This window comes from Nannobrachium achirus, assembly GCF_963921795.1.
Source record: "Nannobrachium achirus genome assembly, chromosome: 16".
Taxonomy (NCBI): domain Eukaryota; kingdom Metazoa; phylum Chordata; class Actinopteri; order Myctophiformes; family Myctophidae; genus Nannobrachium; species Nannobrachium achirus.
Window position 1 is genome coordinate 38,682,977 of NC_137823.1, and position 27,704 is coordinate 38,710,680.

The window sequence follows — 27,704 nt, forward strand, 5'->3', positions numbered from 1 at the left end:
TTAACATGAACCCAACACAGTGCTACACAATGATAGTGCTGCTGTCAAACAAGTCTATAGTATGAAGCTATATATGAAATCTATGAAAAGGTTTAATCTGCAACACAATTGTATACAATATGTAGTGGGGTCCGGGTCCCTGCTTCATCTCTCTCTCAGCTAGGGGGTCCTTGGCCTGAAAAACATTGAAGACCCCTGGTCTAAAATAATGAAGCATGCAAATGCTCAAGTATAAGTAGGACGAAAAGTCCCTCAAAATTACAGTACTTGAGTAAATGTACTTGGATACTTTCCAACACTTGTGGAAAGTCATCTGAAGTCATGGAACAGCGGTATTCCAGTTGAGCTGCACACACATGTTCTGAATCTACTGGACCCCCCACCAGTATATAATGCTGTGTGTTTCCTGTATATAGTACCACACGCATAGCATACTGTAAACGTTCCTCTTATTATTCAACCTTCACCTCAATACCTTACTCGACATTTTAGTTGAAATGTTATGCTTTTTGTCCCACTCTCCATAATTTATTATGTCCTTGGTAACAACCTGTCAAACCTGCCAAGACTAATTCATTGCATATGGAAACTTACCTGGGTCCTTTCAAGTGATTCTTATTCAGTTATTAACAACTTAAACCCTATATACTTTGTTGAACAGGGTTCCCCAAGCATCTGCTGCTCTCATCAGGACCCTGGAGCCCATCCTAATTTATTTTTGTCATTGCCCCCCTCCTTTTTTCACTGTACACCAAACATATTTGCCCAAAATAGTAGTTCTCCAAGCTCACAACGTGTCATGTCGCGACGCCTTGTGAGCTTGTAGATCGGCTATTTTCGTGGAATGTTCGGCTATTATGACATCATGCCCAGACTAAGGATGCTTGGGGTCATGTGGTTAAAAAGCCTTCCCATCTTTTTTCGTACATTAATGCCCTGGCCTTTCCTACTTGAGCATTTACTGTGTCACACAAAAGTATCAAAAGTAGCAGTACTACAAGTCCTGCTACTTTTGAATTTGAATCTTGAAAAGTGAAAAGGAAACAAGACCGCAAGGGCTTTTGGTGGGTTTTCCTTTTAGGCAGGGTGTTTGACTGTACTTGCGCTTTTGTTTTGACACTGTTTTGACTGTACTTGTACTGTTCTTCATTTTTGTCCAGTAAAATATTCAATCAATCAATCAAAGGTTTCCACCCGACAGAAATGATAGGTTACCTGTAAATAGAGTTGATATCTTTGATCTTTGTTTTCTCTTTGCCCCCCCCCCCCTTTCCCCTTTCTTTCCTGAAAACAACAAATGATTTAGCTTGCACAAAAACTAATTTCACCCACTTCTCTATACCTGAAAACCTGTGTTGTCTCCAACAATCAATAAAATCGATTCGTGGGTCTAAACAACAAGGCTTCAAAGAGTTCCTGAGTTTAGAACACATGTTGCTCTAAAAATAGACTGTCCCTGCCCCACCATTTGGTCTCACGTGTACAGGCGAGATCTGGTCACCCAAAGTTCACCACAACCCTGCGCTCTCTCTCCAGTAAAGTTTGAAGTCCAACAAAGTATCAACAAAGAATACCGGTACTTAAATAATAAAATAAAATAAATGGTAAATGATGCCTTTATATAGCGCTTTATTCCAAAGCGTTTAACATAGATTGTGCATTACATTCACCCATTCACACACACACACACACACACACACACACACACACACACACACACACACACACACACACACACACACACACACACACACACACACACACACACACACACACACATTCATACACTGATGGCACCATGCAAGGCACCAACCTGCACTTCGGTTCAGCTTCTTACTCAAGGACACTTCGACACTAACTCTGGGGGAGCCCAGGATCGAACTACCATGCGGTTCTCCACACGGCCGCTCTACCGACCAGTCTACAGCTGAGCCATGCACTGCCGCCCCTAAAATAATCTTTTATTGTAGTATTTATTTGTTGAATTCTCCTTTATTTAAATGTCACAGTATTTTGTTTTTAAAACAGAGTGTTTGTGATATTTATACATTGTAATTTTACTGTACTTGTTTTGTGTACTAATTTATTATGTCCTTGGTAACAACCTGCCAAACCTGCCAAGACTAATTCATTGCATATGGAAACTTATACCTGGGTCCTTTCAAGTGATTCTGATTCAGTTATTAACAACTTAAACCCAATATACTTTGTTGAACAGGGTCCCCCATACATTGTTTTATTGTCACTGATCAGGGACTCAGAATATGAATTAGCTTTCTTTACAACACTAGGCCTATATTTACACTGCATTCTTAACTGTAGCCTACTGTACAATACTGTACTGTACGTACTGTAATTGAATGTCCTGTTCCTTGATATATACTGATACCAGAGCTCCAACACATTGGAGTGCACTACCCTTGAAGATCAGGCTTGCTGAATTGGTCTCTTGCTAAATTCCTGCTATATAAGCACTTTTATAGATTAGCTTTCAGTACTAACTCCTACTAATTTCTGTCTATCATTTCTGATTGTTGAAATGTCTTTTGTTGCTTCTTGTTGAGTGGTGGTCACACTGTCTCCTATGTGTGACTGTGTCTGTATGTAACTGTATGTATATTTGTAACTATGTAGTATGAGCTGTAATACCGCTGGGTGACCAGTGGCAGGCCTGGGTGACCAAGTGGCACTATTGAGTTACACACACACACACACACACACACACACACACACACACACACACACACACACACACACACACACACACACGGGGTGAGATGCCGCAGGAACGTCGTATAGAGGATCGCCGTACCTCTTCTTTTCAAGCTGCGCGCGCCCCACATGCACAGCACGCTGTCAATATGTGTGATGGCGCGGTTGAGGTGGAAACATGATGGTCGTGTCATAATACGACCGTCATGTTTCAGGGCTAGTGTAGTGTGTGGGTGAGTCTATGTTAAGGTATAACAAAAAGGAAAATAAGTACATTTAAACACAAAAAAAAAGAACGTGTGTAGGACCGAGCGGCAGGCCGCACGTGCGCCGGCATGTGACGTGACATCATGAAAATAGAGTGCCACTAGTTATAAAATTAGCTGGTGACCCCCTGTAACCCCCCGTGGGTTCCCTGGGCCCCACTTGCTGTGTTTACACATATACCGAACCTTCAGACCGCACTGCCTGCTTGTGCTGTCGTTTCCATATACAAAGATAAGACCTGGTCCAAAGTGGGCTCAGTGGGGCTGAAAAGGGCCAAATCAGGGTGTACATTTTTACCCCACTTTTGTTAATAAACAGTTTAAACAACATCCATTTGGTTCCATTTTTACACTCTGGGTTTACAGATCGGTCCATTTGGTTCGTACTGATAGACAGAGTACTGCCTGCACAGGTGCTTTGCATTGGTGTACAGGACAATTGCTGTCTACATTACATTGTTAGGCAAGAAGCAATGATCTCCACGTATTTATTACATTTTAAGGACCGTAATCTGCTATGCACAGCTGTGGATTTGCACATGTTTTACATTCAGGTGATAAACACTGTTGTGCTATGGTGCGGTGCAGATGTCAACACTCACCAGAACCTCTGAGGTAGAGGATGAAAGATGAAGGCTGGAGGCTCCACATGTCCGGGCCTTTGGCTACAATCCCACTGGGCCACTGATTCCATGACATAGATACAGCTGTGATAGGCTACACCTGGTGTCCTGTAAACAAGATTCAAGATTCAATGATTCAATGTATCTGTCACATGTATGCTCATAAGCAAAGTGTATTAAAAGTGAAATGTTGGTGCATGCCTGTGGCACAGTGGCAGACTCCATCAGGCTATATGCTATAGGCCTATGACCAAAAATATAATACTAGGCTACGGGTAAGGTAATAAAATGTATAATAGAAGCAGCAATAATGAATAATAAAGTGTAAAATGTTGTAGAGCATTTACTAAGTAACCTGTGCACAAAACTGCATTATACAGTTGTATGTAGAGAATAGAGTCTATAGACTAGCACAATATAGACTACTATAGCTATAGAGCTATAGATTTAGGTTATACAAAATATACACTGACCGAATTAAAAAGAATGTGCTAACAGAGTCAGAAAAATCAGTCTGTAGGCCTACTCATGTGCTCACACTTTTTCCTGTTTGTTTGAGCAGGTCAGCTCATACACACCTAAAAAACAAGCATAGTGATTTGCCCTCTGGCTGTTTTGTTAGCTCTGTTTACACAATGCTGTACTCCCTCCAACTATACTTTTCCAATTCTTTCTTTTTCTTAAATTCTTTTGTTATGCTTGTTTTGACACTTGCTTTGACAATGATATAATACATAAATGCCAATAAAGCTAATTTGAATGTAATTACATTGAACATGTGTTCTTTATGTTAAGTTATATAATGTTCCTTGCAGAACATGTGCATTGTGCAGCATAATGTTTTGAACAGAGGGAGGGGTTGTCAGTCAGTGGTCTGAATGATGCAACGCGTTGCTTCATTGCTGCTCAGCAGAACAGCACCTTGAAACGCACTGGAATGTTGCATCAGCCACCTTCCAAGCTCTGACACCGTGGACATCATTTCAGAGTGACACTACAGACGACCAATCACAAACCCAGTCCGTTTGAGTGACAGTTCACAAACCAATGACTCTAAAGAGGGGCTGTACGTAAAATCTGGAATTCCAACCAATGGACTAGCTCGTGCGTCCTGGAATCCCGCCCCTATGTGGCGCACCAGCATCCGAATGGACAGGTTGCCTAAACCACCCGCCCTCCATCGACGCTCATTGGTCAGATGCTGCGGTTTCGATGCTCCCCTCAAGACACAGAGGATAAAACCGCCCGCTCGTCATCTCCATATTATCGAGGAAACAACACACAGACGCACCTTAAATCTCCGAGCGAGAAGACGACAATATCGACAAGAAAACGGCCTTAGATCACAATTTAAGCCGGTGTTAGGGCCCGGTTATCGGTTACTAGATTAATTTCGGTTATATCGGTTTGCTGTAAAAGAAACAACGGCTGGCTGGGTAAAGCTGGCCACAGCTTGGTAGTTTTCGCCCATTCTTGATCGACCGGAGAGCCCCAGACGGCGGCCATGGCTTTTTAACGCGGCTATGCGGCAGCACTAAACGCACCAGGCATGCATCAGGCACGACCAAGCGAACCCCCCTCCTCCATCGCAACTGCTCCGCAGTTGGGCTCCGGTACCGTCCGAGGTATCCCGGCGAGCCAGCCCGTCCCCTTGCTCCTGGACCGGCGGAAGACATCGACGCTGACCGCCACCTAGTCAGCTGGAGGAAGAAGAAAAGGCCCTGCCCTTTTTAATTTGGCTCTTTTAAATCGCTAAAACATCAATCTGAATTCTCCCATCGTTTTTTATCAACAACAATAATGAAGCCTCAAGACATCGTGTCTGGTGGTGGGAAGAGCGCAGCCAGCCTGTGGATCTTCGGCTACGGCTCGTTGGTGTGGAAGCCCGACTTCAAGTACCGGAGGAGCAAGGTCGGCTTCATCAACGGCTACAAGAGACGCTTCTGGCATGGAGACAACTTCCACCGTGGGGATGATGACTTGGTAAGATAAAATGGTCAATCATTCAAATAATCAATCAAATCAATGTCTGTTATTTGTCATGCATGTTACCACTATGCCTAAACCTAACCCATAGTCGAAATAATGACACGTTGAAATAGTGAGATTTCTCCATTTTAGGGGGTACCACCCACACCTAGCTGTGTTTGGTATTAAACAGAACTGCTTGTCAGTGGTTCACTGTTTCAGTCAGTCACTAGAGACAATATTGTGACCCATTTTCTCTCTCCCCCTCTCTCTCTGCAGCCCGGTAGAGTGGTGACGCTGATCGAGGATGATGACGTAAGTGGAAAACACTGACTTCCTCCTTTCCTATTTATTAGTCATGTGTGTGTGCTAGAACAGTGTTTCTCAAACTTGAAAATGTCAAGGTTTCCCCTTAACTCTGACAGTGTACAAATGGAACCAAATGGACCTGTATGGGTCCATTTGGTTCCATTTGTACACTGTCAGAGTTACAGACTTGTATGGGTTCATTTAGAATCCACTTTGAGAAACACTGTGCTAGAAAACAGCAAATCTTTCGTTTTACGCCCTCCCTTCTCCCTCTCAAACATAGCTGACATCCATCTCTCTCTCTCTCCCCTCTCCCTCCCATCCATTCCACAGGCGGCCACATGGGGCGTGGCCTTCGAGGTGACCGGCTCCCAGGTGGAGGAGTCCCTCAAGTACCTGAACGTGCGCGAGGGCGTGCGCGGCGGCTACGTCACCAAGGCGGTGGAGTTCTTCCCCGACGGCGGCGAGGAGGAGGAGGGCGAGGGAGCGGTGGAGGCGCTGGTCTACATCGCCACCCCGGACAACCCTCTGTTCCTGGGGCCCGCCTGCCCCGAGCTGATCGGCGCCCAGATCGCTGTGTGCCGCGGCAAGACGGGCCACAACCTGGAGTACCTCCTCCGCCTGGCCGAGTTCATGCGGCAGAGCTGCCCCCGCGTAGACGACCCGCACCTGTTCGCCATCGAGGCGGCGGCACTGGCCGTGTTGCCATACCTGATGTCTGTCTAGTGCAGCGTTTCTCAAATTTCAAGTTCTCCCCTTAACTCTGACGGTGTACAAATGGAACCAAATGGACCCGTCGGGGTTCATTTGGTTCCATTTGTACACTGTCAGAGTTACAGATGTGTATGGGTCAATTTAGACCCCCCTAAAGGAACCCACAGAATCTCAAATATGGCTCTAAAATACTGTGGATAATAAAAGTAGATCTTACACACTATGTACTGACTACTACACCCACATACTGATGTTTTTTGCATCTAGGGCAGCGGCGGTTAAACAAACTGACTGGTTTACGGGTTATTAAAACTATTCAAATTCGAAATGGGTGAAAATGCTATTTCTTTTTCACATGACACTATTGTGAAATATGATTTAAATGGTTCATCAGTAATCGATTAGACACACTCCTCAATTTGATTAATTGAAAAATTAATCAATTGAACTGTTTCCATCTCCAACAGCTTGTAATCATAGTTGTGTGTGTATGAATTGAATTGTATGTCCTTGATGACCCTGTGTTGTATTTGTTAAACACTGTCGTTTAAGAGTGAATCCCATCCGTCCACTGAACACTAAAGCCATTTAACATCCGTGTGAGATAACAAAAAGGGAAGCATGCTACTTATAAATGTGCAGAGAATATTGTTTTCTTTGAAAAAAGTCTGAGCATGAACCTCATGTCAAAAAAGAAATTGCAAAACATGAAGTCTGTTTCTGTTGGGTGAAGTGTTACTAACGGTTTTCATTTGCTCAGTGCTGTCTATGACTTGCATAGTCTAAACAAACATGTCAACTTTATTTTTGCACAGATATCTGTAACTGACTGCTGTGATTGTTTTCTATGCCTTTGTTTTAAAAGGTTTTGATTTTGGCACGGTTTCCATCAAAGTGTGTAACAGCAGATACAACAATAAACAGTCAAAATAAATAGTGTTTCTTGTGATTTTATTTTGAATGCCATTTCTCTAGATCAGTGTTCTTTTAATGTAAAGGGATCAAATACTTTTTTGTCAGAAGCAAATATCTGATCTACAAGCTTATAGATCAGATATTCATATTTTTAGATCAGTTATTTTTAAGATGAAAGTGAAGTTTGAAGAAACTAGCAAGACTACATGTTAAGAAGCATCTTCCATAAAACCCTAATGGTCTTGGATTTTGGAATTCATAAAATCGAAGATGAAGACTTGGCCTAACAAATATTTTCAGTCATGACGACATTTTATTTTGCTCTAATCCATAGTTTGAGCTAGTTTTGCATTGTTCTTTTTTCCCCTTTTTTTTATAAAATCTTGACATACTCAAGTAAAAAAGTACACGAGCAAATAAAATGAGTTGCTCTTCACAACTGATGGTAAATAACCAGTTACACGTGCTGAATGACTAATGGAAATTACGACAAAGAAATATAAATACATGTTTGTGGAAATCAAATGACCTTATACAGGTATGTGGTATTTGTTGACACACACAATGTCAGGTTGTCACTTTGATATTGGCCTTAAAGCAAACACATGGCAGAGACAAAACTAATAATTAATAGCTTCGAGTCTCTGTCAGGTGGAAACAATGTCCAAAATGTACTTTTCAGGATTCAAATTCAAAAGTAGCAAAGGTAGCAGATCTACAAGCTAAAAATGTTCACGCCACGTTTTGAGCTTGCGGATCTGCCACTTTAATGGTTTTGTGTGACACTAGTATGATCAAGTATGGGCGATAATTTATGAATGAATAAAAACACAGAATTAGAAGGTTTCTGACCGACAGAGACAATAGAAAATTGGAAAAACATTGCCTGATATGCTGCATTCTCAGAGAATGCATCACGTTAGGCAATGTTTTTCCAATTTTCTATTGTCAGAGATTGATTCTCTGTAAAGTCAGTGTGCATGGAAGGAAATCCCAGTGGATCAGCAGTTTCTGAAATACTCAGACCAGCCCATTTGGCATCACGCCACGTGGCAAGTACCTTAAATCCCCTTTTGCTCGGTTTGAACTGCTGCAGATAGTGTTGGCCATGTGTACATTGCCTAATGCATTAACATTGGCTGATTATAAATGTGCGTTAAGGAGCAGTTGGACTAGTCACTAGTGTACCCATTACAGTGGCCGCCTGGCCAGTAAGTGTATATTTTCAGGGGTTGGCCATAGAATGGTCATACCAGGGGCCACGTCAGGCCACAGCCAAATGGACAGGGTTGTTACTCTGACAGTGTACAAATAATGGACCCTAATGAACCAAATGGACCCGACCCGCAAGGGTTCATTTGGTTCCATTTGTACAGTGTTAAATGAACACAAATAATGTTACAGTATAGATTGGCGTCCCAGAGATTTTAAATGTTAGCAAACTGGGAGTCCAACGAATCAAAAGGGCGCAAAATCCCTGCATGTGGCCAACTTGGAAAAGGACACATGGTGTGTGGAGCTTTCACGGTGTGGTGTGTGTGTGTGTGTGTGTGTGTGTGTGTGTGTGTGTGTGTGTAGGCTGGACGTGACTCAAGTCAGAGTGCTTCCAGGACGGAGCTTATGTAAGCGTGACCTCTGTCACCTGGATGTCCTGTGTTTACAGTCTGCTCCACCGAGAAGGTCGGTGTCACACACACACACACACACACACACACACACGCACACACACACACACACACACACACACACACGCACACACACACACACACACACACACACACACACACACACACACACACACACCGCGCGCGCGCACACACACACACACACACACACACACACACACACACGCTCACGAGAAACCCAACAGACACCACAACAATACAGGAGAAACAATAATGGTGGTGACATTTCTTCAGTATTAACTTTGGTCATTTATCCCTTCTACTATTATTAACCCAGAGAGACGATAGGCAGAATGTCCCACTGGCTCTCCATATTTGTACAAGACTGCTTACATCATCAATTATGATGTCATCAACACAATACATTCTATTTCACTGACTGTTAATCTTGCACATGTACATGGCTCTGGATCGGAGTGTCTGCTAGATTTCTAAATTGTAACATGGGAGACGGGCCGGTATTGGTCTTGTTAGCTTGGATTCAGGTATTTTTGCAAATGACACATGCACGCGAGTCTACATTAAGAGCAATTCAAAGCAACTAAACTAGCCCCAACAGTCATATTATATAAATAAAAGTTGACTTCAGAAAGCACTGTAAGGGCTCTGGCAACAGGTATAGTCTACTATATGCTTACATTTACAAATGTGTACGGAAACACTAGCAGCAGAAATCGCAAGGAACCGAGTGATCATGGTGGATGAGACCATGGATGGACAGTGTGTGGATGGTGTGTTCAGGACCTCCTCTCTGGGCGTGGCGGCTGCGGGGCTGCCGGACCAGTACGCCGACGGGAAAGCGGCCAAGGTGTGGCAGCTGTACATTGGCGACACGCAGTCCCGCACGGCCGAGTACAAGAGCTGGCTGGTCGGTCTGCTGCGAGAGCAAGGCGCCCGCACCGTGCTGGACGTGGCGTGCGGGACAGGAGTGGACTCCATGATGCTGTTGGAAGAAGGCTTCAACGTGATCAGCGTGGACGCCAGCGACAAGATGCTCAAATACGCCCTGAAGGCCCGATGGGAGAGGAGGAAAGAGCCGGCGTTTGACCGATGGGTGATCGAGGAGGCCAACTGGTTGACGTTGCCGGGAGACATCCAGAAGCCAGGGGAGGGTTTCGACGCCGCCATCTGCCTGGGCAACTCCTTTGCTCACTTGCCGGACTTCAAGGGGGACCAGAGTGATCAGAAGTTGGCCCTTCGGAACATCGGCAGCATGGTCCGACCGGGAGGCGTCCTTGTCATCGACCATCGGAACTACGACTACATCCTGGAGACGGGCCTGGCTCCGAAGGGAAAGAATATCTATTACAAGAGTGACCTGATTCAGGACATCTCCACGTCGGTGCTGTGGGTGAACAACAAGCCTCATATGATCACTCTAGATTACACCATCCAAGTGCCCAAAGTCAAGACAACCCAGAGCCCAGAGGATCTCAGCAGGTTCCGCCTGTCCTACTACCCTCATCGTCTGGACAGCTTCAAAGCCCTGCTGAACGAGGCCTTCCACGGCAAGCTGCAGCACAGCGTCTATGGAGACTTCAGCACCTACAACCCAGGCCAGGATAAGCCCCCCTGTTACTTCATACACATCTGCAAGAAGACCACCTAAGATCACAGCTAGATCCGTTATATAGCTTTGGTCTACAAAGCCGCCATATTCCACTTCATCATGATATCGGTAACAATGTAGTTCTAGGTGGAAATTGTAAAAACTAAATTCCTCGCGACTCCCGTCAGTGCAACTGCAACCACACTTTCTACTTACTCATGTGATTATTCAAATTGTTTTATATCAAATAAAAATTAATCCCAGTTGAAGTGAGCGGTGCATTTGAGCTGTTCATTTCATTAACTATCTTAGAGCCACGGTAGGATGTCTTAAACTGCCATCAAAGTAGCTTAAAAGTAGCTTACCTTTGCGATGTTATAGACGATGTTATAGATGTTAATCCATTCATTATTTCCAAATGCAATCTTTTGTAGAATACAGGCGTATCTGTCATCAAGCCAAACTGACTGCAGGGGGCAGCCATTTGCAATGAACGAGGCTCTCAAATGTCCCTCGCTCGCACCAGTAGTTTAGAGCATAGAAATGGAGAAACTAGATCCAGGCATAGAAATTACCAGAAAAGTGATTGTTCTTTATGTGGTCGAGATTTGGGACCAGCGTTACGGGAGCCGTTTCTACTGTAGACACCTGCGCCACCCCTCATCTGCTCACAATGCTCAGACAGGGTAAAGAACAAACGAACAGTCGCTTATGGCCGTGCACTACTTGAATAAACGGACAAGCTCGCTCGTTCATAGCAGTAAAAGTGTTAAGCTATACCCTGTGTGCGAGTGAGAGGAATGTGTGTGTCACGGCTGCTCAACAGTGCCACTTGGTCTTCCAGGCCAGCCACTGGTCACCTAGCAGTATTGCAGTGTTGGTACTGCATACATAAATACAAAAGGACATACACACTAAGTTAAACATGAGAAGCTGTTTACACTGCTCCAAAAAAAGGTACAAATAAAATAAATGAAAGGAACGAGTCAGTGGACAGATTTAACACTCGTTTATTTTCACTTGGCTTTTCCTGTTAGTAAAATGGCAGATTTTCTTTTCATATGTACACATGAACTATAAAAATAGACAAGAGAATGAGCGAAAAACCAGCAGGAAAACGCGGCTCTTAATATTATGTACACCGATAAGAGAACATCATCATATCATCAGCATATCATCACGCTATTAACACAAAACTGCCTCTTAATACATAAACATCAGACATCATATAGAACAACGGTTCCTGACCTTCTCTGGATCAGGGCCCACTCGAAAATCTCAAAAAACTTTGACGGCACACCCATCTGTGTGCATTTTCAGAGCATGTTTATTTTAATGATCAATCAAATCGATTGTGTTCTGCCTTGGATCAATGGAACTTTACGTAGTATACAGTACATTACGTTCTTATTTATCGGTACCACATTGAAAACTCATTTGTCTAGGTTTTAAACCAAAAAAATACCATGACATTTCTTTTTTCTTTTTTTTACACAATTTATACCAATTATTTATTATTTAGGGGCCCAATTGCAATATCTTCATTTCCCCGGCCCACAGGTTGTGAATCGCTGATATAGAACAACGCACTTCTCATTAGAATCTTCAGAATTCGTCCTGTTAAAAATAAAGAAAATGGCTTTGATACATATTACATTGTGTGAATGTATGATTCACATCTGTCATGAACTGCAACACATAAATTAAATATCTAACTTAAAGTCATACTGTGTACATTTCGCAAATAAAACAAAAGTTGTTCTTGATGTAATCTTTCACAGTCCAAATAAATGTTTTCTGACAACTTCTCTAAACTTGTATGTCTTCCCCGGCACTAAACCCAAAATGACGCAGGTCAACAGATATGTACTGAAAGACCTGAGCACGAAAATAGAAGTGACCTGCTGTGAGCTCGTATATCTATAATTTTTGAATAGCCAACGTAAAAAATCTAAAATGACACTGTTTCTTTCATGGTTTTAATACATACCCTTTCTGATTGTTGCCTTCGGGAAAAAAAAAAAAAAAAAAAAGAAAACAATCATGGTTCTAGCGAACCATAAATGGGGAACTGCAATGACAAAGGAGTTCCAAGAGGTGTCGCCAAAAACACCACTAAAATGAATGTTACAACAGTATGACTTCAAGAAACTCCAAAAGTTTGACGTGCGTGGGCAGCATTTAACATCAATCAAATTTCAAACATTGTTCAAAATATATTAACAGCTCTTTTCATGCGGCCTTCGGTAGGAACAAACTTTTATGGACAAAGGCTTTTTCCTCGGTAACGACACTGGCTATATTCACATCTCTTCATTACAAAAATATAAGAGCTCTGTTAGAAAAGCTCTTCGGCACAGGGTCACTGAACTGTTGTGATGGACAATGATCTACTGACAATTAAATTACGGACAGCCTGTTAACACATGAACAACCACACTAAAGACTAAAAACCAAGGTTGGCGGTAGAGCCCGACCGATGCCACGTTTTTGGGCCCAATGCTGGGGAGTCTTTGACCAGTGGTTCTCAAACCTTTACATTTCAACAACCCCCTTTAACTCAAATAGGTTACAGACTTGTAAGGGTCATTTTAGAAATTGGAACCCATTTTAGTACCTGGAACCTATTTTGAGAACCACTGTCCTAGACCAGGCACAGATTGGCCGATGTTTTGACCAATAATTTGTCAAAATGTGTGAAAGATTTTGATCACTTTAACTCAAGTTTCTATTTGAGAACATTCAACAAGAATGTATTTCATTTAACCACTTAAAGGAGTAGTTCACCCAAAAAAAGGACTTATTTTTTATCAATTACTCACCCCATGAAACCTTGAATTTGTGGAGATTTGTGTTTGTTTTTGTCGCATTCCTAAGCCAATAATTTGAGGACTGGGTCATCGGTCAGTAGGAGACTCAGTAGGAGACTCAATTGAGTCTCACATAAAATATTATTAGCTCAAGGCTTCATGGGATGTGTAATTGATGGAAAATACGTCATTTTTTTGGGTGAGTTACTCCATTAAGCCCCATTCAGAAATGTCCAAAATAGCCGATCTACAAGCTGATATTTCTGGAAACTTTTGAAAGATTTAAAGTTCAAAGTGGTTAGAAATCTGTCCATATCGGCTGTCCATATCGATAATGCCGTGAAAAAACAATATATCAGCCAGTCCGATATATCTCGGTTCAGGCTCTGACCTAACGGAAGACATGGCTCAGTGCGCGCGACACGAAATACCTCTTTAACCACGATGTGATCGACTGTCACATCAACCAGACGTGTCACAAACAAGATAAATGAAATGAAAAGTACAGCTTTTTGTCTTCTGCGGAAAAAAGCAAATGGAAAACCTCTTGTCACATAATCACTGACGGAAATACTCTGAAGCAGATTTCAGATTTCTGCTGACTGGAAAAAAACATGAAAATAACAGACATTGAGAGGAACTGTGACAGACTGTACCATAACCATAATGTGTGTGTGTGTGTGTGTGTGTGTGTGTGTGTGTGTGTGTGTGTGTGTGTGTGTGTGTGTGTGTGTGTGTGTGTGCGTTAGCAGCATGTTGACAAGGATAGCCAGTCTCAGCTACTGTAAATACTATTGTCTGTGTTTACAGGGAATCCATGATCCATGGTCACAGTGAGAGCAGGTCACGTATGTATACGTGTGTGTGTGTGTGTGTGTGTGTGTGTGTGTGTGTGTGTGTGTGTGAGTTGTTCTCAACGTGGAGTCCAGGGACCCCCAAGGGTCCGTCCTGCAAGGACTCCGGGGGGGAGGGGTCCTTGACATGAAACATTTGAGAACCACTGTTATGTATCTATGTACAGTACATACATACATAACAGTTCGATATATTATATCTTCTCTGTTGGGGGGAAACCTCATATGTCCAAAACTGTTACTTTTCAGGATTCAAATTCCAAAATAGCAAAAGTAGCAGATCTACAAGCTCAAAACGTGACACTTCGCGCCGCGTTTCGAGATCGCAGATCTGCTACTTTTGGTGCTTTTGTGTGATGCTGTAGTATGATCAAGTAGGGCGTTGATTTATGAAAAGAACACAAAAAGTTAGAATATGGAGATAAGAGGTTTCTGCCCAACAGCAACGATATGTATATGTATGCATGTACAGTGTATGTATGCGTGTAGTATGGGGTCCACTGGTACTATCGGGCCCCAGGTGCTCCTGGTCCCTTGCCCTTCCTGGGTGGAGTGTGGCTGGGGTGGTGCAGGCCGTGTGCAGGGTGTTTCTGGGGGCTGGGGGAGGGCTGGGCGGAGGGCGCCGCCGCGCCGCCACCACCGAAGGCCCCCGGGCCGGCTCCGGGCCGAGCCAGAGACAGCGACGAAGGGGACTGCTGCAGGGGGACGGCTGCAGAGATGCCTGCTGGGAGAGAGGAAAGCACGGCACATTGTACTAGGGCAGTTTCATTTGGAGACTCACCTCTTCAGACTTCACCTTATCCCGTAGCACTAGCCTTGACGAAGGCTAAAATGTATTGGTTCATAAATGGTTCATTTATTGACCTGACACCCTACAGTGTGTATAGTTTCAATTTCTTTTGATATTATGCTGTTTAGAATGATGACAGGTTCTTGGTTTACCTATGATCCTACTAGGTTACTATTGTTATGCATTTGATGTCTTACATTGTGTTGTCCTTACTTAGTGTAAATCGCTCTGGATTAAGAGTGTGTGCTAAATTCATGCTTTGAAAATTGTATAATAATATATATTTCTTTTTAATTGCAGATCTACAAGCTCGTAGATTGGTCTATTTTTGGTAAGCAACTAAAGTCCCAAATTAGGCTTTCGGAGTCAGGGTTCAAAATGAATGATAAAAATCAAACCTCGGTTCGAAGTGGAGCGGTGAATCTGAGCAGCTATGTGTGTGTGTGTGTGTGTGTGTGTTGCGTGCGTGTGTGAGTGAGTCGTGAGTGTGCCTGGCCTGCACAAAACAGCGCCCCTCCTTTAACTAGTGTGTTGTGTGTGGCCACTCAAGGTATTGCCAGGCTACGGACACGGCCACCCAGCCAGCCACCCACCCACCCACAGACATACCTGTCTATTGGGAGCGCTTTCACCGCTCCAAAAACGGCATTTATGATATTGCCGTTCCCGTTCTAAAATGTAAAACATAAATGAGAAATAAATGAGAAATAGTGTGTGTATGTGTGTGTGTGTGTGTGTGTGTGTGTGTGTGTGTGTGTGTGTGTGTGTGTGTGCGCGCGCGCTAACCTTTAGCCACGCTGTAGCCATAAGCAGCGTAAGCGGCAGCGGACGCGGCTGCTGCTCCCGCCATAGCTCCCGCCATGGCCGCCGCGCTGCCCTGGAGCGCCCTGCGGCCCCGCCCCTTCCCCACAGACTTGCTGGCCACGACCCCAGAGCTTTTTGGCCGACCCCGGCTCCGCGCCCCAGCAGAACGCCCCCTGCACGGACTGACCGTCTCCTGACCCGACACACCTGAGGAAACAAAACAATCATGAGACACCTTTCTGTTATTAACTGGACCATAAACCAGGGGTCTTCAATGTTTTCAGGTCAAGGACCCCTTAGTTGAGAGAGCGATGAAGCAGGGACCCCCACAATCTGTTCATAGATTCCATATAGTTTCATTGTTTGACAGCACAATCATCAGTGTATTTTGGATTCATGTCAATTTGTGTTTTCTGATATTTAACCACTTGAACTGTCAATACTTAAAAAACTTGACCTTTCACTCTGTACTTCTGAGAGTCTGCTCTTTAAGCTTTTTGCCCAAAATAGCCGATCTGCAAGCTCACAACGCCTCGCAGTGCGAGGCATTGTGAGGTTGTAGATCTGCTATGTCTGGCTTAAGTTCTCTGAATATGGACGCTAGGGTTCAAGAGGTTAATATAAAAAAGGAGGGAAAAAAAGGTTTCTATCACACAAAGATTTGGAGGACCCATTGCAGTAACTCTGAGGACTCCCTAGGGGTCCCGGACCCCCTGTTGAAGACCCCTGCCATAAACAATGTATCTGTTATAAACACTTTGAATCCAAATGAATGTTAGCAACACTTTTATGACAGAGCTTTAAAGCTATACTGTGTAAGTTGCTCAACTAGTGGTCAGTAGCGTCCGCGTCTTTCGGCCGTTTTTCGCCGCGGACCGGGCCTCACACCCCCGCGTCACCCCCGCGTCTGCCTCCACGTCGCCGAGATCTATCTTTAGAGGGGTCCCTGGTTCCTGTGCGTTCAGGCATTCCGGAGAAACGGAGTGTTTCACCCGAGTATTGATAGAGACACACGGGCGCCTACAAATATGGCCGCCCTATTGTGATAGCTAGCGACCCCACTTCAAGATGCGCTGTGATTGGCCGGCAGTGTATAACCCTCGCTGTGATTGGCCGGGAGTGTATGATGACGTAATTTTTGCGCGAAAACCGGACCCCGGTCAGGATCATAGAAAACATATAAAGAGAAGGCTTCAGAAGCTGAAAATAACGGAGTTGGTGTTCTAAAACTTTAGCGATTTAAGAGTTAGGACAATTTTAAGATTTGTTTTATAAAAAAAGTTACATGGTACAACTTTAACACATAAATATACTAGTATTTAATAAATAATAATTGCTGTATAAAGAAGACTGGTGATTAAAGAGGAATTTACAAGTAAAGTAGGTACTTTCAAGTTTGGGTTTTGATAAACAATGTATAAAGTTACAAGGGGCAGACAGTTACAGTATAAATGGGTTATTACATCTGTTAACGGTATATTTCTTTTGTATTATTTAGGTTTCAAAGCTTTTAGAACTTTCAGCTTTACTGCAGATGCCTCATGTTCTTCTATATCAGGGGTATGTACTTGGTCCCCTCATTTTCTTACCTCTACACCAAAAATATAGATATATGTTCAGCCTAAAAAGACAATCTACACACTCACATCCTGTTGTGAGGTTGTAGCAGTGTACTTTTGCCCCAATGTTCGCCTATTTTCGGCAAATGCATAGTATGATGACACTGTAGGGATCATGTGGTTGAAATAAGTCCTGAACTCTATCTTAAAAAGAAAGGAACTGAGAGATTAGGGAGTAAAAGTGTGGGTGGGAGAGAGAGAGCGAGCGTGAGATAGGGATGGGACAAGATGAAAATTTCATATCACGATTATTGTGACAAAATAAATTATGATTTACGATATTATCACGATAATCAAAATCCACTATCATGGGGCGGAACATTTGCCAAAAAATTGTCGATCTAAAATCTCACAACGCGTCGCAACGTGACACGTTTGGAGATCTGCTATTTTTCGGCAAAGACATTTGATAGAGAGTGAAAAAAAGACTGTATCAAGTACGTATATTATAAGTACCTTTTACCAATTATAGAGGTCGGGTTTAAATGTTACCGGATCCCAGTGCATGACGGAGGACGGTATCGCGATAAATTAAATCTCCACGATACGATTATCGTGAGTGTTTTTTTTTTAATCACGATAAACGATATTATCGCGTATCGTCCCATCCGTAGCGTGAGAGAGAGGAGAGAGAGGCTCCAGCCTGGCGTTGACCTGCTCTCTCAGGCTACTGGAGACGAGCTCTAGTCGGAGCACAGATAGTTTTCCAGAGCAGAGTGTTATTACACAGCATTACTTATCATTACACTAAGACCTGAAACCAGAGAGAGACCGCACTGTTCTCTTCTTGTGTGTGTGCAGGGGTGTCGCACCAAATACCGGGCCCTGGGTACAAGGATTCACGGCTGGCCCCCTTAGACTGGGAACGCATTATTATGCATTATTGTGTGCTTTAACTATTGAAAAAATAGCAGATATACAAGCTCACAGCACGGCATCGAGTGCCGCGCTGCAAGATTGTAGATCTGCTATTTTTGAAAAATGTGAAAATTTGAAGTCTTTGAATATTTCAAATCCTTCTAAGGTTTTTTGAAAAACCTATGTTTCCCATCTCAAAATATTTAGTTCCAAGGACCCACCAGAAGCAAAATTTGAGTTACAAATGCTCGCTTAAAAAATACATATATTCAAAGATTTGCACAAATTTTCACGACTTTTCAAAAATAGCAGATCTACAAGCTTGTATATCTGCTATTTTTCAATAGCTAAATAATGAAGGCCCCTCCACCATGGGCCCTAGTAACTCAGTCCCACTTCCCCCCCCCCCCCCCCCCTTGTGACGCCCCTGCGTGTGTGTGTGTGTGTGTATGTGTGTCTGTCTCTGGTACGGAGCCCTAAACCCTGCTTTATCCCTGTATCTTCCCTCACTCTCATCCTTGCCTCTCTCTCTCTCTCTCTCTCTCTCTCTCTCCCTCTCTGTCTCCTGCTGGGATCCAGTAAAGCAGCATTATAAAACCACACAGTCACCACATCTCTCTGAGAGAGAGAGAGAGAGAGACCAGTGGTTCACTATCAGGCAGCACCATTTGACTGCGCTTTAAGGAAAAGAGAAAGAAAACTGAGAAAGAAGGGAGAAACCCCATGGTTTATACTTAGTTGCGTGTCGAAAATAGCCGATCTACAAGGTCACAACACTTGAACGGGAAAAAAACAATTGCAAACGACATGTTTGTGTTGGTCCACTGTGTTTAATCAAGTCCAGTGTCAGCAATCTACAAGGAGATTTTAGAGCACTTTGTGTTTCCGTATGTTGACAAGACTTATGGAGATGCTGATTTCCTTTTCCAGCAGGATTTGGCACCTACCCACACAGAGCCATAGTCAAAACTAGTGACTGGTGTACCACTACGGACCATGGTATTAATGACCAGCCAACTGGCCTGACCTGAACCCCACAGAGAATCTATATTGTAGTAGACACTAGACTCAACCGTACAGATGAGGCTGCTACCAAAACAAACCTGGGCTTCCATAACGCCTCAACAGTGCCACAGGCTGATCACCTCCATGCTACGCCCCATAAACGAAGTCATTCTTTCAAAAGTAGCCTAGACCAAGTAGAGTGCAATGCGTATACATTTTTCAGATGGTCGACATTTCTGTATTATGAATGCCTTTTTTTAGTGGACGTGGGTTAGTTTGTAATATTCTAATATTTTGAGGTTGGATGATTGAGGTTTCATCAAGTTTCAAACAAAAAAAGGTTTGACATATTTCACTTTATGGGCAATGAATGTAGAACATATGAAAGTTTTTGAATTACAGTATGTTAAGGAAGAAAAATGACCTAGTTTCCATGATATTATATTATCCTTTTTGGGGAAATGTAGACTGTAAAAAGGTTTGATAATATCACACTAATATTTTTATCTGAAAGGTATGTTTGCCACATGTTTTGTCTGTCGGTCAAGAAAATGTCCTCTTCCTGCCGGATCCCCACCCAGGATGAACACAAACATTTTCCAGATGATTGGAAAATAAAGAGTCTTTTAATACAGTGGTTCTCAACCTGTGGGTCGGGAACCCCAGGGGGTCCCCCGAATTATTTAGGGGGGTCCCCAGATGATTAGCTTAATGTGCAACATTGTTTTCTCACTCTACAGAAAACAAACCTACATAAAGTTTACGTGTATAGAGGGTATATGCACATTTCTAAAGTGACAATTTACTGACTTTTTAAAACCTCTAAAATGACAAATTAACCTCTTAACAGGTGTGGGCCCGCCGGCGGGCCCGCCGGCCGTATGTTGACAAACAATCACGTTTAGATAAGCCTCTGTGTTACTTGCATTGCCAAGCTGTATACCATTTTAAAGCTAAGATTCTTGTGATTCCGAATCCGCAAACCATTTGATTATAGCACCGAAACTCACACCGCTAACAACGCAGAAGTCCGACATAAACAAACAAACAAATATTCATAAAGCTGCTGCTACTCTCGTTTAGAGTTGGATTGTACTCCAACAACATCATATATTTCCACAACAATGATGTTCTTGTGTAGAGGAAGGGTAAACATGATAAAATACATTGTTTGTACAAAGTCCAAACCACATTTTCTGCCAAGAAACCTCTGTACAACTATAGTCACGGATACAAGCGTGACGTCAGAGTATGACAATCTTTCACGTGTTTTTGCTTATAACTCCAGTTCAGGTTTTCAGTATTACAACTGAATACTATTAAAATAGCCTCCAAGCTCCACACAATGATTGACACTTCATTTCACCCAATTGGAGCTTCTAGTCCTGTCTCAGTCGTCTCCCAGTCCCCCAATAGCAACCAATAGTATGTTCTCAGAGGAGGTCCATGACTCCGTTTCCTGGCTCATATATTCAGCCAATGGCAGCAGGTTGTTCTGATGACTGGCACTTCTTATAGCCAATGAAATTCTCCACAAAATGTGTCTACTTTATTTTGGCTGAAGTGAACTACAATACCCAAAAAACCCTGAGTAACAGCACTACTGGCCGTGCGTAAATACGCAGCAGCGGCGCCGAATGTCAGACCAAAGTTTTAGGGCTGTCAGTAAAATAAATAAATTAAATAATTATAATAAAAAAAATAATAATAATAATAATAAAAAAAATTGAAATTGGGCTAGGTAAGGCTTCAAAATGTGTCCACATTGTGTTTTTCAGATCCTATATGATAATAACAGTGTTATGCAGGCATCTATTTACTGAAAATATTTAGGCGAGGATTAAAAACCTGCTATTCCAGTAAGTTAAAACTTGATTACTCAATGTCAGTTGCACACAGAGTGATTATTTATTTCTGGGTAAAACTTCAAAATGTTTCCTTCAAAATGAGACCATGCCCAATGCATTACTCCAAATGGTTTAAAAACAACAATCAATTTACTTTGGGTACGCTGTGTATAGGCGTTTTTTGCAAATTATACAGGATTGTTAACAGGTTAAACAATGGCCAAATTGTCAGTTATTAGAGGCAGAAATTGTGTACATGCTCACAACGCCTCGCAACGCAATAGAACCGTGTTGTACAAAATGTAACGCCTCAACTCTTAGTGCTCGTCAGGGCAGTTAAAATATGATTATTTTGGGGGTCGCAGCTTGAAAAGGTTGAGGACCACTGGTTTAATAGGCAGCGTTGAGCAGTCTATTGGTGAAGTTATGAGCAGTGGTGGGAAGTAACTAAGTATATCTACTCAAGTACCGTACTTGAGTAAACTATACTGGAGTATATCCAATTTTCAATAATTTATCCACTACTTCTCAGAGGCAAATATTGTACTTTTACTCCAATACAATTATTTGAAAACCTTACTTGCTTGTTACTTTATTATTGCATAACATATATTCACCACTTCAGCCCCTATATATACTTTGGCTATTTGAAAATAGACAATCTACAAGATCTGCTAGCTCACAGCTTGATTAAATACTTTATTAGTCATAAATGTAAACAGCACGTGGTGTAGTGACACATGGAGGCTAAAAGTCCTTGGGACTTGTTTTCATTGTGGTCCTAGTGAGCTTAATTTTAATTTTTAATACATAGGTTTGTGAAATGCGTCATTTTCCTAATGAGGACTTCTACTTGTTGCCAATACTTTTGTACTTTTACTTAAGTAGATTTTAATACAGGACGTTCATTCTATGTATTTCTACAGTGTTATATTGATACTTTTACTCAAGTAAAAAATGTGAGTACTTCTTCCAGCACTGGTTATGATGTGTGAGCGTAACGTGTTGTTTGGAGTGCCTCCCGGCCGCCCGGCCAAGTCGGATGCACCGTGGAGGATTCAAACTTCCCTGGTAGACAGGAACCCACCCAGAAGCCCACTAAGCACAACATGTTTTAACTCACTTACTGCCAATTTAAAATGCCCCTCGAGTGGCACTAGTGCCAGAAGCCTCCATAGACTCCCATGTAATTTATAGTGCACAGATCATGCACGCCCATGCACAGATCATGCACCATGTGTGTGCAGGCTGTTCACAGCTTTCAAACAAAAAAAAAAGATTGGAAATCCGTTCAGGCATTCATGATTTATCAGCCATAATGTTTTCTTCAGATGTAAACAAAAATGGCTGCCATGTTTGAAAGATGGGGTTGTATGGGGGGTGGAACATGCAAAATCGCGATTGAAATCATGTTTACTAGATTTAATTGGGTCCAATTGGGTTTTTTCTAAGTAAAAGTCGCCCAAAGTCGCTTGGCAGGGAACTCCATAGTGAGAAAGTTGCTCTAAAAGTCGCCTGGCACTGTATGAGTTAATTATGGACACTTGATTCATTTCTGTTGTTGTTGTAAAAATGTCTGTCAGAGTATTGTTGTCTTAAAGCTGTAAAGAATAAAGATGTTATCGCTCAACATTACCTCAGACTTTCAATGAGGGATTTAAGAGGATCAGGATTGGACACTCTTCACACAAAACATAGATGATGTAAGCAATTTACCCCGAGTGAGAGGACATTATGCTCTGATAATGTCCTGTGTGAGGGGGTGATCGGACGAGGCGAAGCCGAGTCCGATTATGCTTATCAGAGCATAATGTCCGACCCCGAGTGGTAAATAGCTTTTCTACCACTTTTTTCCGTATACATGAAAGAAAACACATAGTTGTAACTTGCAAGGATATTAAGTTACAATCATTATTGCCTATAAAACTTCCGCGACGACAGCAAATAGTTCCACAAACAACATCTTCTACTCACCACCAGATGACGCCAACTCCATGCTGAGACAGATGTGTAGCATACAGCTAAGCTAACGTCAGTTAGAAGGACCGTTCCGGCCGTAAATAGAGGCTGTTCGCTTCCAGAAAGGCATAGGTTCAGAGAAAAGGGGCTTTAAAGTTGGCGGATTGCATTGGATCCAAATAAATCGGCGACGTCGTACGCACGTTAGTAAACATAGGACCGCTACGAGCGTCATTTGTTGGTTAGGGGAAAGGTGTTCCGACTACCTCCTGAAGTGTCCGGATGTACACTGAGGCGCATTGATCTCGGCACAAGTCCTCACACAACTTTGCGGCAGTTGTTATGTCATAACCTCCGGAATTTAGCCAATCACAATCCAGTATTTGAACACGTGACTAGAAAAAGTGGTAGAAAACATATTCTATGCCCTAATTGTAACATTGTCCAGATATATAACTTTCATATCTATATGTGTGTGTGTGTGTGTGTGTGTGTGTGTGTGTGTGTGTGTGTGTGTGTGTGTGAGTGTGTGTGCGTGCGTGCGTGCGTGCGTGCGTGTGTGTATATATTTTTGGGTTTATCCTTTTGACTATTGTAAGCACATATCTTTAGTTGCGAATACATGCGTATATGTCAATGAATAATTCTGTGTCAATGAATAATTCAATCAATCAACCAACAAACCAACATTTAGGGCAGAGTAACAACTATAGATTATATATTAACTCATTCTTTTTTCCAATAGCCCTGGGTGCCAATGACGGTTTTTGTGTTTTTTTGTATAGATTTTTTTTTTTTTTTTTAAAGATGTCAAAATGACCTGAGATCAGAGAGATGCTTTTCTCTGTTTGTGTGTTCGCTCCCTCGTTTAGCTGATTGAGAAAATGTGTGTTCATTCAAACAGCTCTATCTCTGGAACCATTTGTCTGATTGACAAAATTATGTTTGCCACTGAATCACAACAACTGTGTCTGTTTCTGTGGGGGAAAACAATATTAAAAAAAACATTTTTTTCATTGCATAGTAAAGAAAAACATACAAAATCCTGGCACAGCTACCTTGGAGCGATTTTGGCATTTGGCACAGAATGAGTTAATGGATCCTTCATCGCACACTGTTGTGCAAAAAATTGTGAAAATCGCTGAACTACAATTTCGTTGTAGATTGGTTATTTACTTCTTCTTTTCTTTAAACTTTTCTTTTACTTTTCGCCAATAATAGCATGCCCAAAATAGGGATTGAATATTAATTGAAGATTTTATTATATTATTGGCTATCAATGTATTTTTAAAACTGTTGCAATCCTAATTTAGAATCAAATCTGACTAAATCCTTTCACACCCTAACCTTGTGCCCAAACAAAGAGAAGTAAATACTGTGTAATAATAAAATAATAATAAGAACATTCTACTCTGCCAAGCTCTATCAGTCATCAGTGTCACAGTCCAGTGAGCAGCACATGTTGTGTGTCTTTAACAGGGATTATTTCATTACAATGTGTCCAAACCCACAGATAAACACTGTGCACATATAGTTTTAACCTCCCATGAACCCATGTAAACTGCATATTGTTACTGCCTGGACGGAAACCTTGTATGTGTAAAAAACAGATACTTTACAGCAGTGGTTTTCAACCTTTTCTGGCCGCGACCCCCAAAATAATCATATTTTAACTGGGGACCCCCCCCCCCCCCACCCTGACGAGCACTAAGAGTTGAGGCATTACATTTTGTATGACACGGTTCTATTGTGAAAATAGCAGATCTACATGCTTGTAGATCGGCTATTTTCACAATCTCTGCCTCTCATATTTGCAATTTGGCCAATGTTTAATTTGTCATTTTGGAGGTATTAACACCTTCTAAGCCTGGCCGTACTCCCTCGGACTTCCTACTGGGTCTCATCAGCCACACGTCTATTCCCGGACTTTTGATATAAATTATAATAAAAAAATAAAAAAACATCGGAAATTCTTCTCTGTGTCTTTTTGGAGCGATCTGAAACGGTTAATATGCTCTGACAGTCATTTTCTGGTGCTGGGTGTGATACTCCTAATATCCAGCAGGCCACGCCGTTGACTCACATTCTGGATGGATGGCTGGCCAGGAGGAGCCTCATCCTCTCCCCAGTGTTGAAAATCAACAAGAAGCTCAAACAAGATGGCTGGTCTTTGTCTCTGTTCGTGGATCGCGGTTTCAATCACGTTCGGGCGCCGCTTCTCTATCGCTCCTTTCCCTGCTTCGCCGCACGTAAACGAATGGAATTGATCTCCCCTCCGCCTCGCCAAAGTAAGATCGCCGACCTCTGCAGGATGAATGTGTACGCTGTGTCGAGCACTCCATTACGTGTTGTTATCATGTGGGCTTTGTTTTTTTAAAACATGTTTGTAAATAAATGGCTTATTTCTTCGGCGCTACCTCTGTTCAGAGGGTTCTGCCGCGGCTTGCAACGTGTTAAAAACTATTGAAAAAAAAAAAAAAAAAAAAAGTGAAACAAGGAGATGCAAGGTTTCCGCCCGACATTAACGATAACGTAAACTGTATAGAAACACGGACCATTTCAATGCTATGTAAACCTATGCAATCAGCCGCGGGTTGCAGAGTTGTGTGATTGTGAGGTACCACAGACATTTAAAAGTGATAACAGTGGGATAACACTGTTTATGTTTTCCATGCCCTCCGTGGAAGTCACACTAATCACCCCCCCCCCCCCCCCCCCCCGTCCATATCAACCCAACACGATAATGCTATCTCCTATAGGGCTGTTTGCTTTACTTGGCATGAAGCGAGGTTTCAGCATGCCGCTGGAATACACTGTAGTTAACGGAATCCGATATTTCGTACATGATGTACAATATATTTGTACACGATGTGATTGCTGTGTATGTTCTATGAGCTGCCTAACACATGTACTTCATTACTAAACTGTGTTAAACTGTTCTATTATAGAAGCGGGCAAATAAACAACATAGACGTAGCGCAGCTAAACCACAATTCATCTCATTGGGATTAAACAATTAAACAATACGGTAATACCAATAAAAAATAATTAAAAACACATTCCTTGTGTCTTTGCGCGTGTGTGTGCATGTCTGTGTGGCAGTGTGTGCACGTATGTGTGTGTGTGTGTTTGTGTGTGTTTGTATGCGTGTGTGTTTGGTTGTGCGCGTATGTGTGCATGTGCATATTAACCAATACGGTAATACCAATAAAAGGTTATTAAAAACACTGTTATGCGTCTATGTGTGTGTATGGGTGTGTGCGAACGAAGATTGAGGCTTCAACTTTGCTTTTATGAAATATGCGAGACTGTTGGTGTTTATGGAAGATGCTTCTGTACGTGTATTCTACTTATACTTTGAACTATTCAAATAATCTTTCATCGTAAAATAAAATGGCTTGAACTTTACCAGCCACATGGTGTACAGTAGAGCTGCAGTGTTAAGGTCAATTACATACAATATCTACATACTTTACATCTGCCGTAGGAAGAGGCATTCCTTACCACAGTGCTAAAGTACCAATGTCTTAAGGATGCTATTAGACAGCTTGGTTACAAATGTAAACTGCCTGTGTTCATATTTGGAAGCCTCTGTAATGTCCATAAATTAGTTGTGAGAGGCCTGCAGATTGCAGGAATTGTATTGAAATTCTGTTCAGTTTCTGTGGTAATTCGCCAATTACCGATGCTTCCTTTATCCATGATCTGTATCCTGAAACACGCGTTGTTGAGTTTCCCAAGTTTGTGCATCTACTATTGTTTGTGTTCAAGAAGTTCTTGTTAAACGTGAACGCAAGTAAAGATGTGAATAGGGATGGGACGATAAGCCATATTATCATTTATCGTGGTAAAAAACACTCACGATAATCGTATCGTGGAGATTTAATTCATCATGATATCGTCCTCCGTCATGCACTGGGATCAATTCACCTTTTATTTGCCGAGCTGCATATCCGGTACCACTTAAACCCTCTATAATTGGTAAAAGGTACTTTTTACCTACTTGATACAGTCTTTTTTCCCACATATCAAATGTCTTTGCCAAAAAATAGCCGATCTATAAGCTCACAACGCGATCTTCTATTTTTTGGCAAATGTTCCGCCCCAGGATAATGGATTTTGATTATCGCGATAATATCGTAAATGGCGATTTCTTTTGTCACAATAATTGTGATATGAAACGTTCATATCGTCGCATTCATAAATATGAAATGTGCACACGTGCAGCTCTCTCTCTCTCTCACCGTTCATGTTGTCAGACAGGGATCCAGACAGGGAGGTAGGAGAGGTGGTGGCTCTGGGTGTGGAGGACATGGGCTCGTCTACGATCACCAGCATGTCACTGCTGCTCTCGTCTGCATCCACCGGTACCGAGCCAGGCTGGATGTCACTGTTCACCGACACCTGGACAACACAC

General features: G+C 42.4%; 3 protein-coding genes across 7 annotated transcripts in view; 2 read left to right on the forward strand and 1 right to left on the reverse strand.

Moving 5' to 3' along the window:
• Positions 1-4,874: 4,874 nt before the first annotated feature.
• chac1 (ChaC, cation transport regulator homolog 1 (E. coli)) lies at positions 4,875-6,671 on the forward strand. Its single transcript, XM_080744335.1, has 3 exons — positions 4,875-5,584; positions 5,849-5,884; positions 6,212-6,671. The coding sequence occupies exons 1-3, from the start codon at positions 5,402-5,404 to the stop codon at positions 6,602-6,604; spliced, it is 612 nt and encodes a 203-aa protein (XP_080600461.1). The 5' UTR covers positions 4,875-5,401; the 3' UTR covers positions 6,605-6,671.
• A 3,215-nt stretch (positions 6,672-9,886) lies between these two features.
• On the forward strand, positions 9,887-10,801 carry LOC308301005 (glycine N-methyltransferase-like; the record flags this gene model as incomplete). Its single annotated transcript, XM_080744901.1, has 1 exon — positions 9,887-10,801. The coding sequence occupies one exon, from the start codon at positions 9,887-9,889 to the stop codon at positions 10,799-10,801; it is 915 nt and encodes a 304-aa protein (XP_080601027.1).
• Positions 10,802-11,735: 934 nt separating this feature from the next.
• ino80 (INO80 complex ATPase subunit) overlaps positions 11,736-27,704 on the reverse strand; it is a 97,974-nt gene continuing 82,005 nt past the window's right edge. For 4 of the 5 annotated variants that reach the window (XM_080744242.1, XM_080744238.1, XM_080744240.1 and 1 more), the window contains exons 35-37: positions 27,532-27,691; positions 15,982-16,206; positions 11,736-15,129 (exon numbers count right to left, since the gene is read on the reverse strand). In XM_080744242.1, the coding sequence (XP_080600368.1) occupies positions 14,912-15,129; positions 15,982-16,206; positions 27,532-27,691 (603 nt within the window). In that variant the 3' untranslated portion in view covers positions 11,736-14,911. The remainder of the gene's footprint in view (positions 15,130-15,981; positions 16,207-27,531; positions 27,692-27,704) is intronic. The other variant, XM_080744241.1, reaches the window with a different exon arrangement.

Excerpts from the sequence above, each read along its gene's own strand:
- chac1 (XM_080744335.1), top strand. The coding sequence starts at position 5,402 with ATGAAGCCTCAAGACATCGTGTCTGGTGGTGGGAAGAGCGCAGCCAGC. Across the intron at positions 5,585-5,848 it reads ACCGTGGGGATGATGACTTG|CCCGGTAGAGTGGTGACGCT; the intron begins GTAAGATAAAAT and ends CTCTCTCTGCAG. Across the intron at positions 5,885-6,211 it reads CGCTGATCGAGGATGATGAC|GCGGCCACATGGGGCGTGGC; the intron begins GTAAGTGGAAAA and ends TCCATTCCACAG.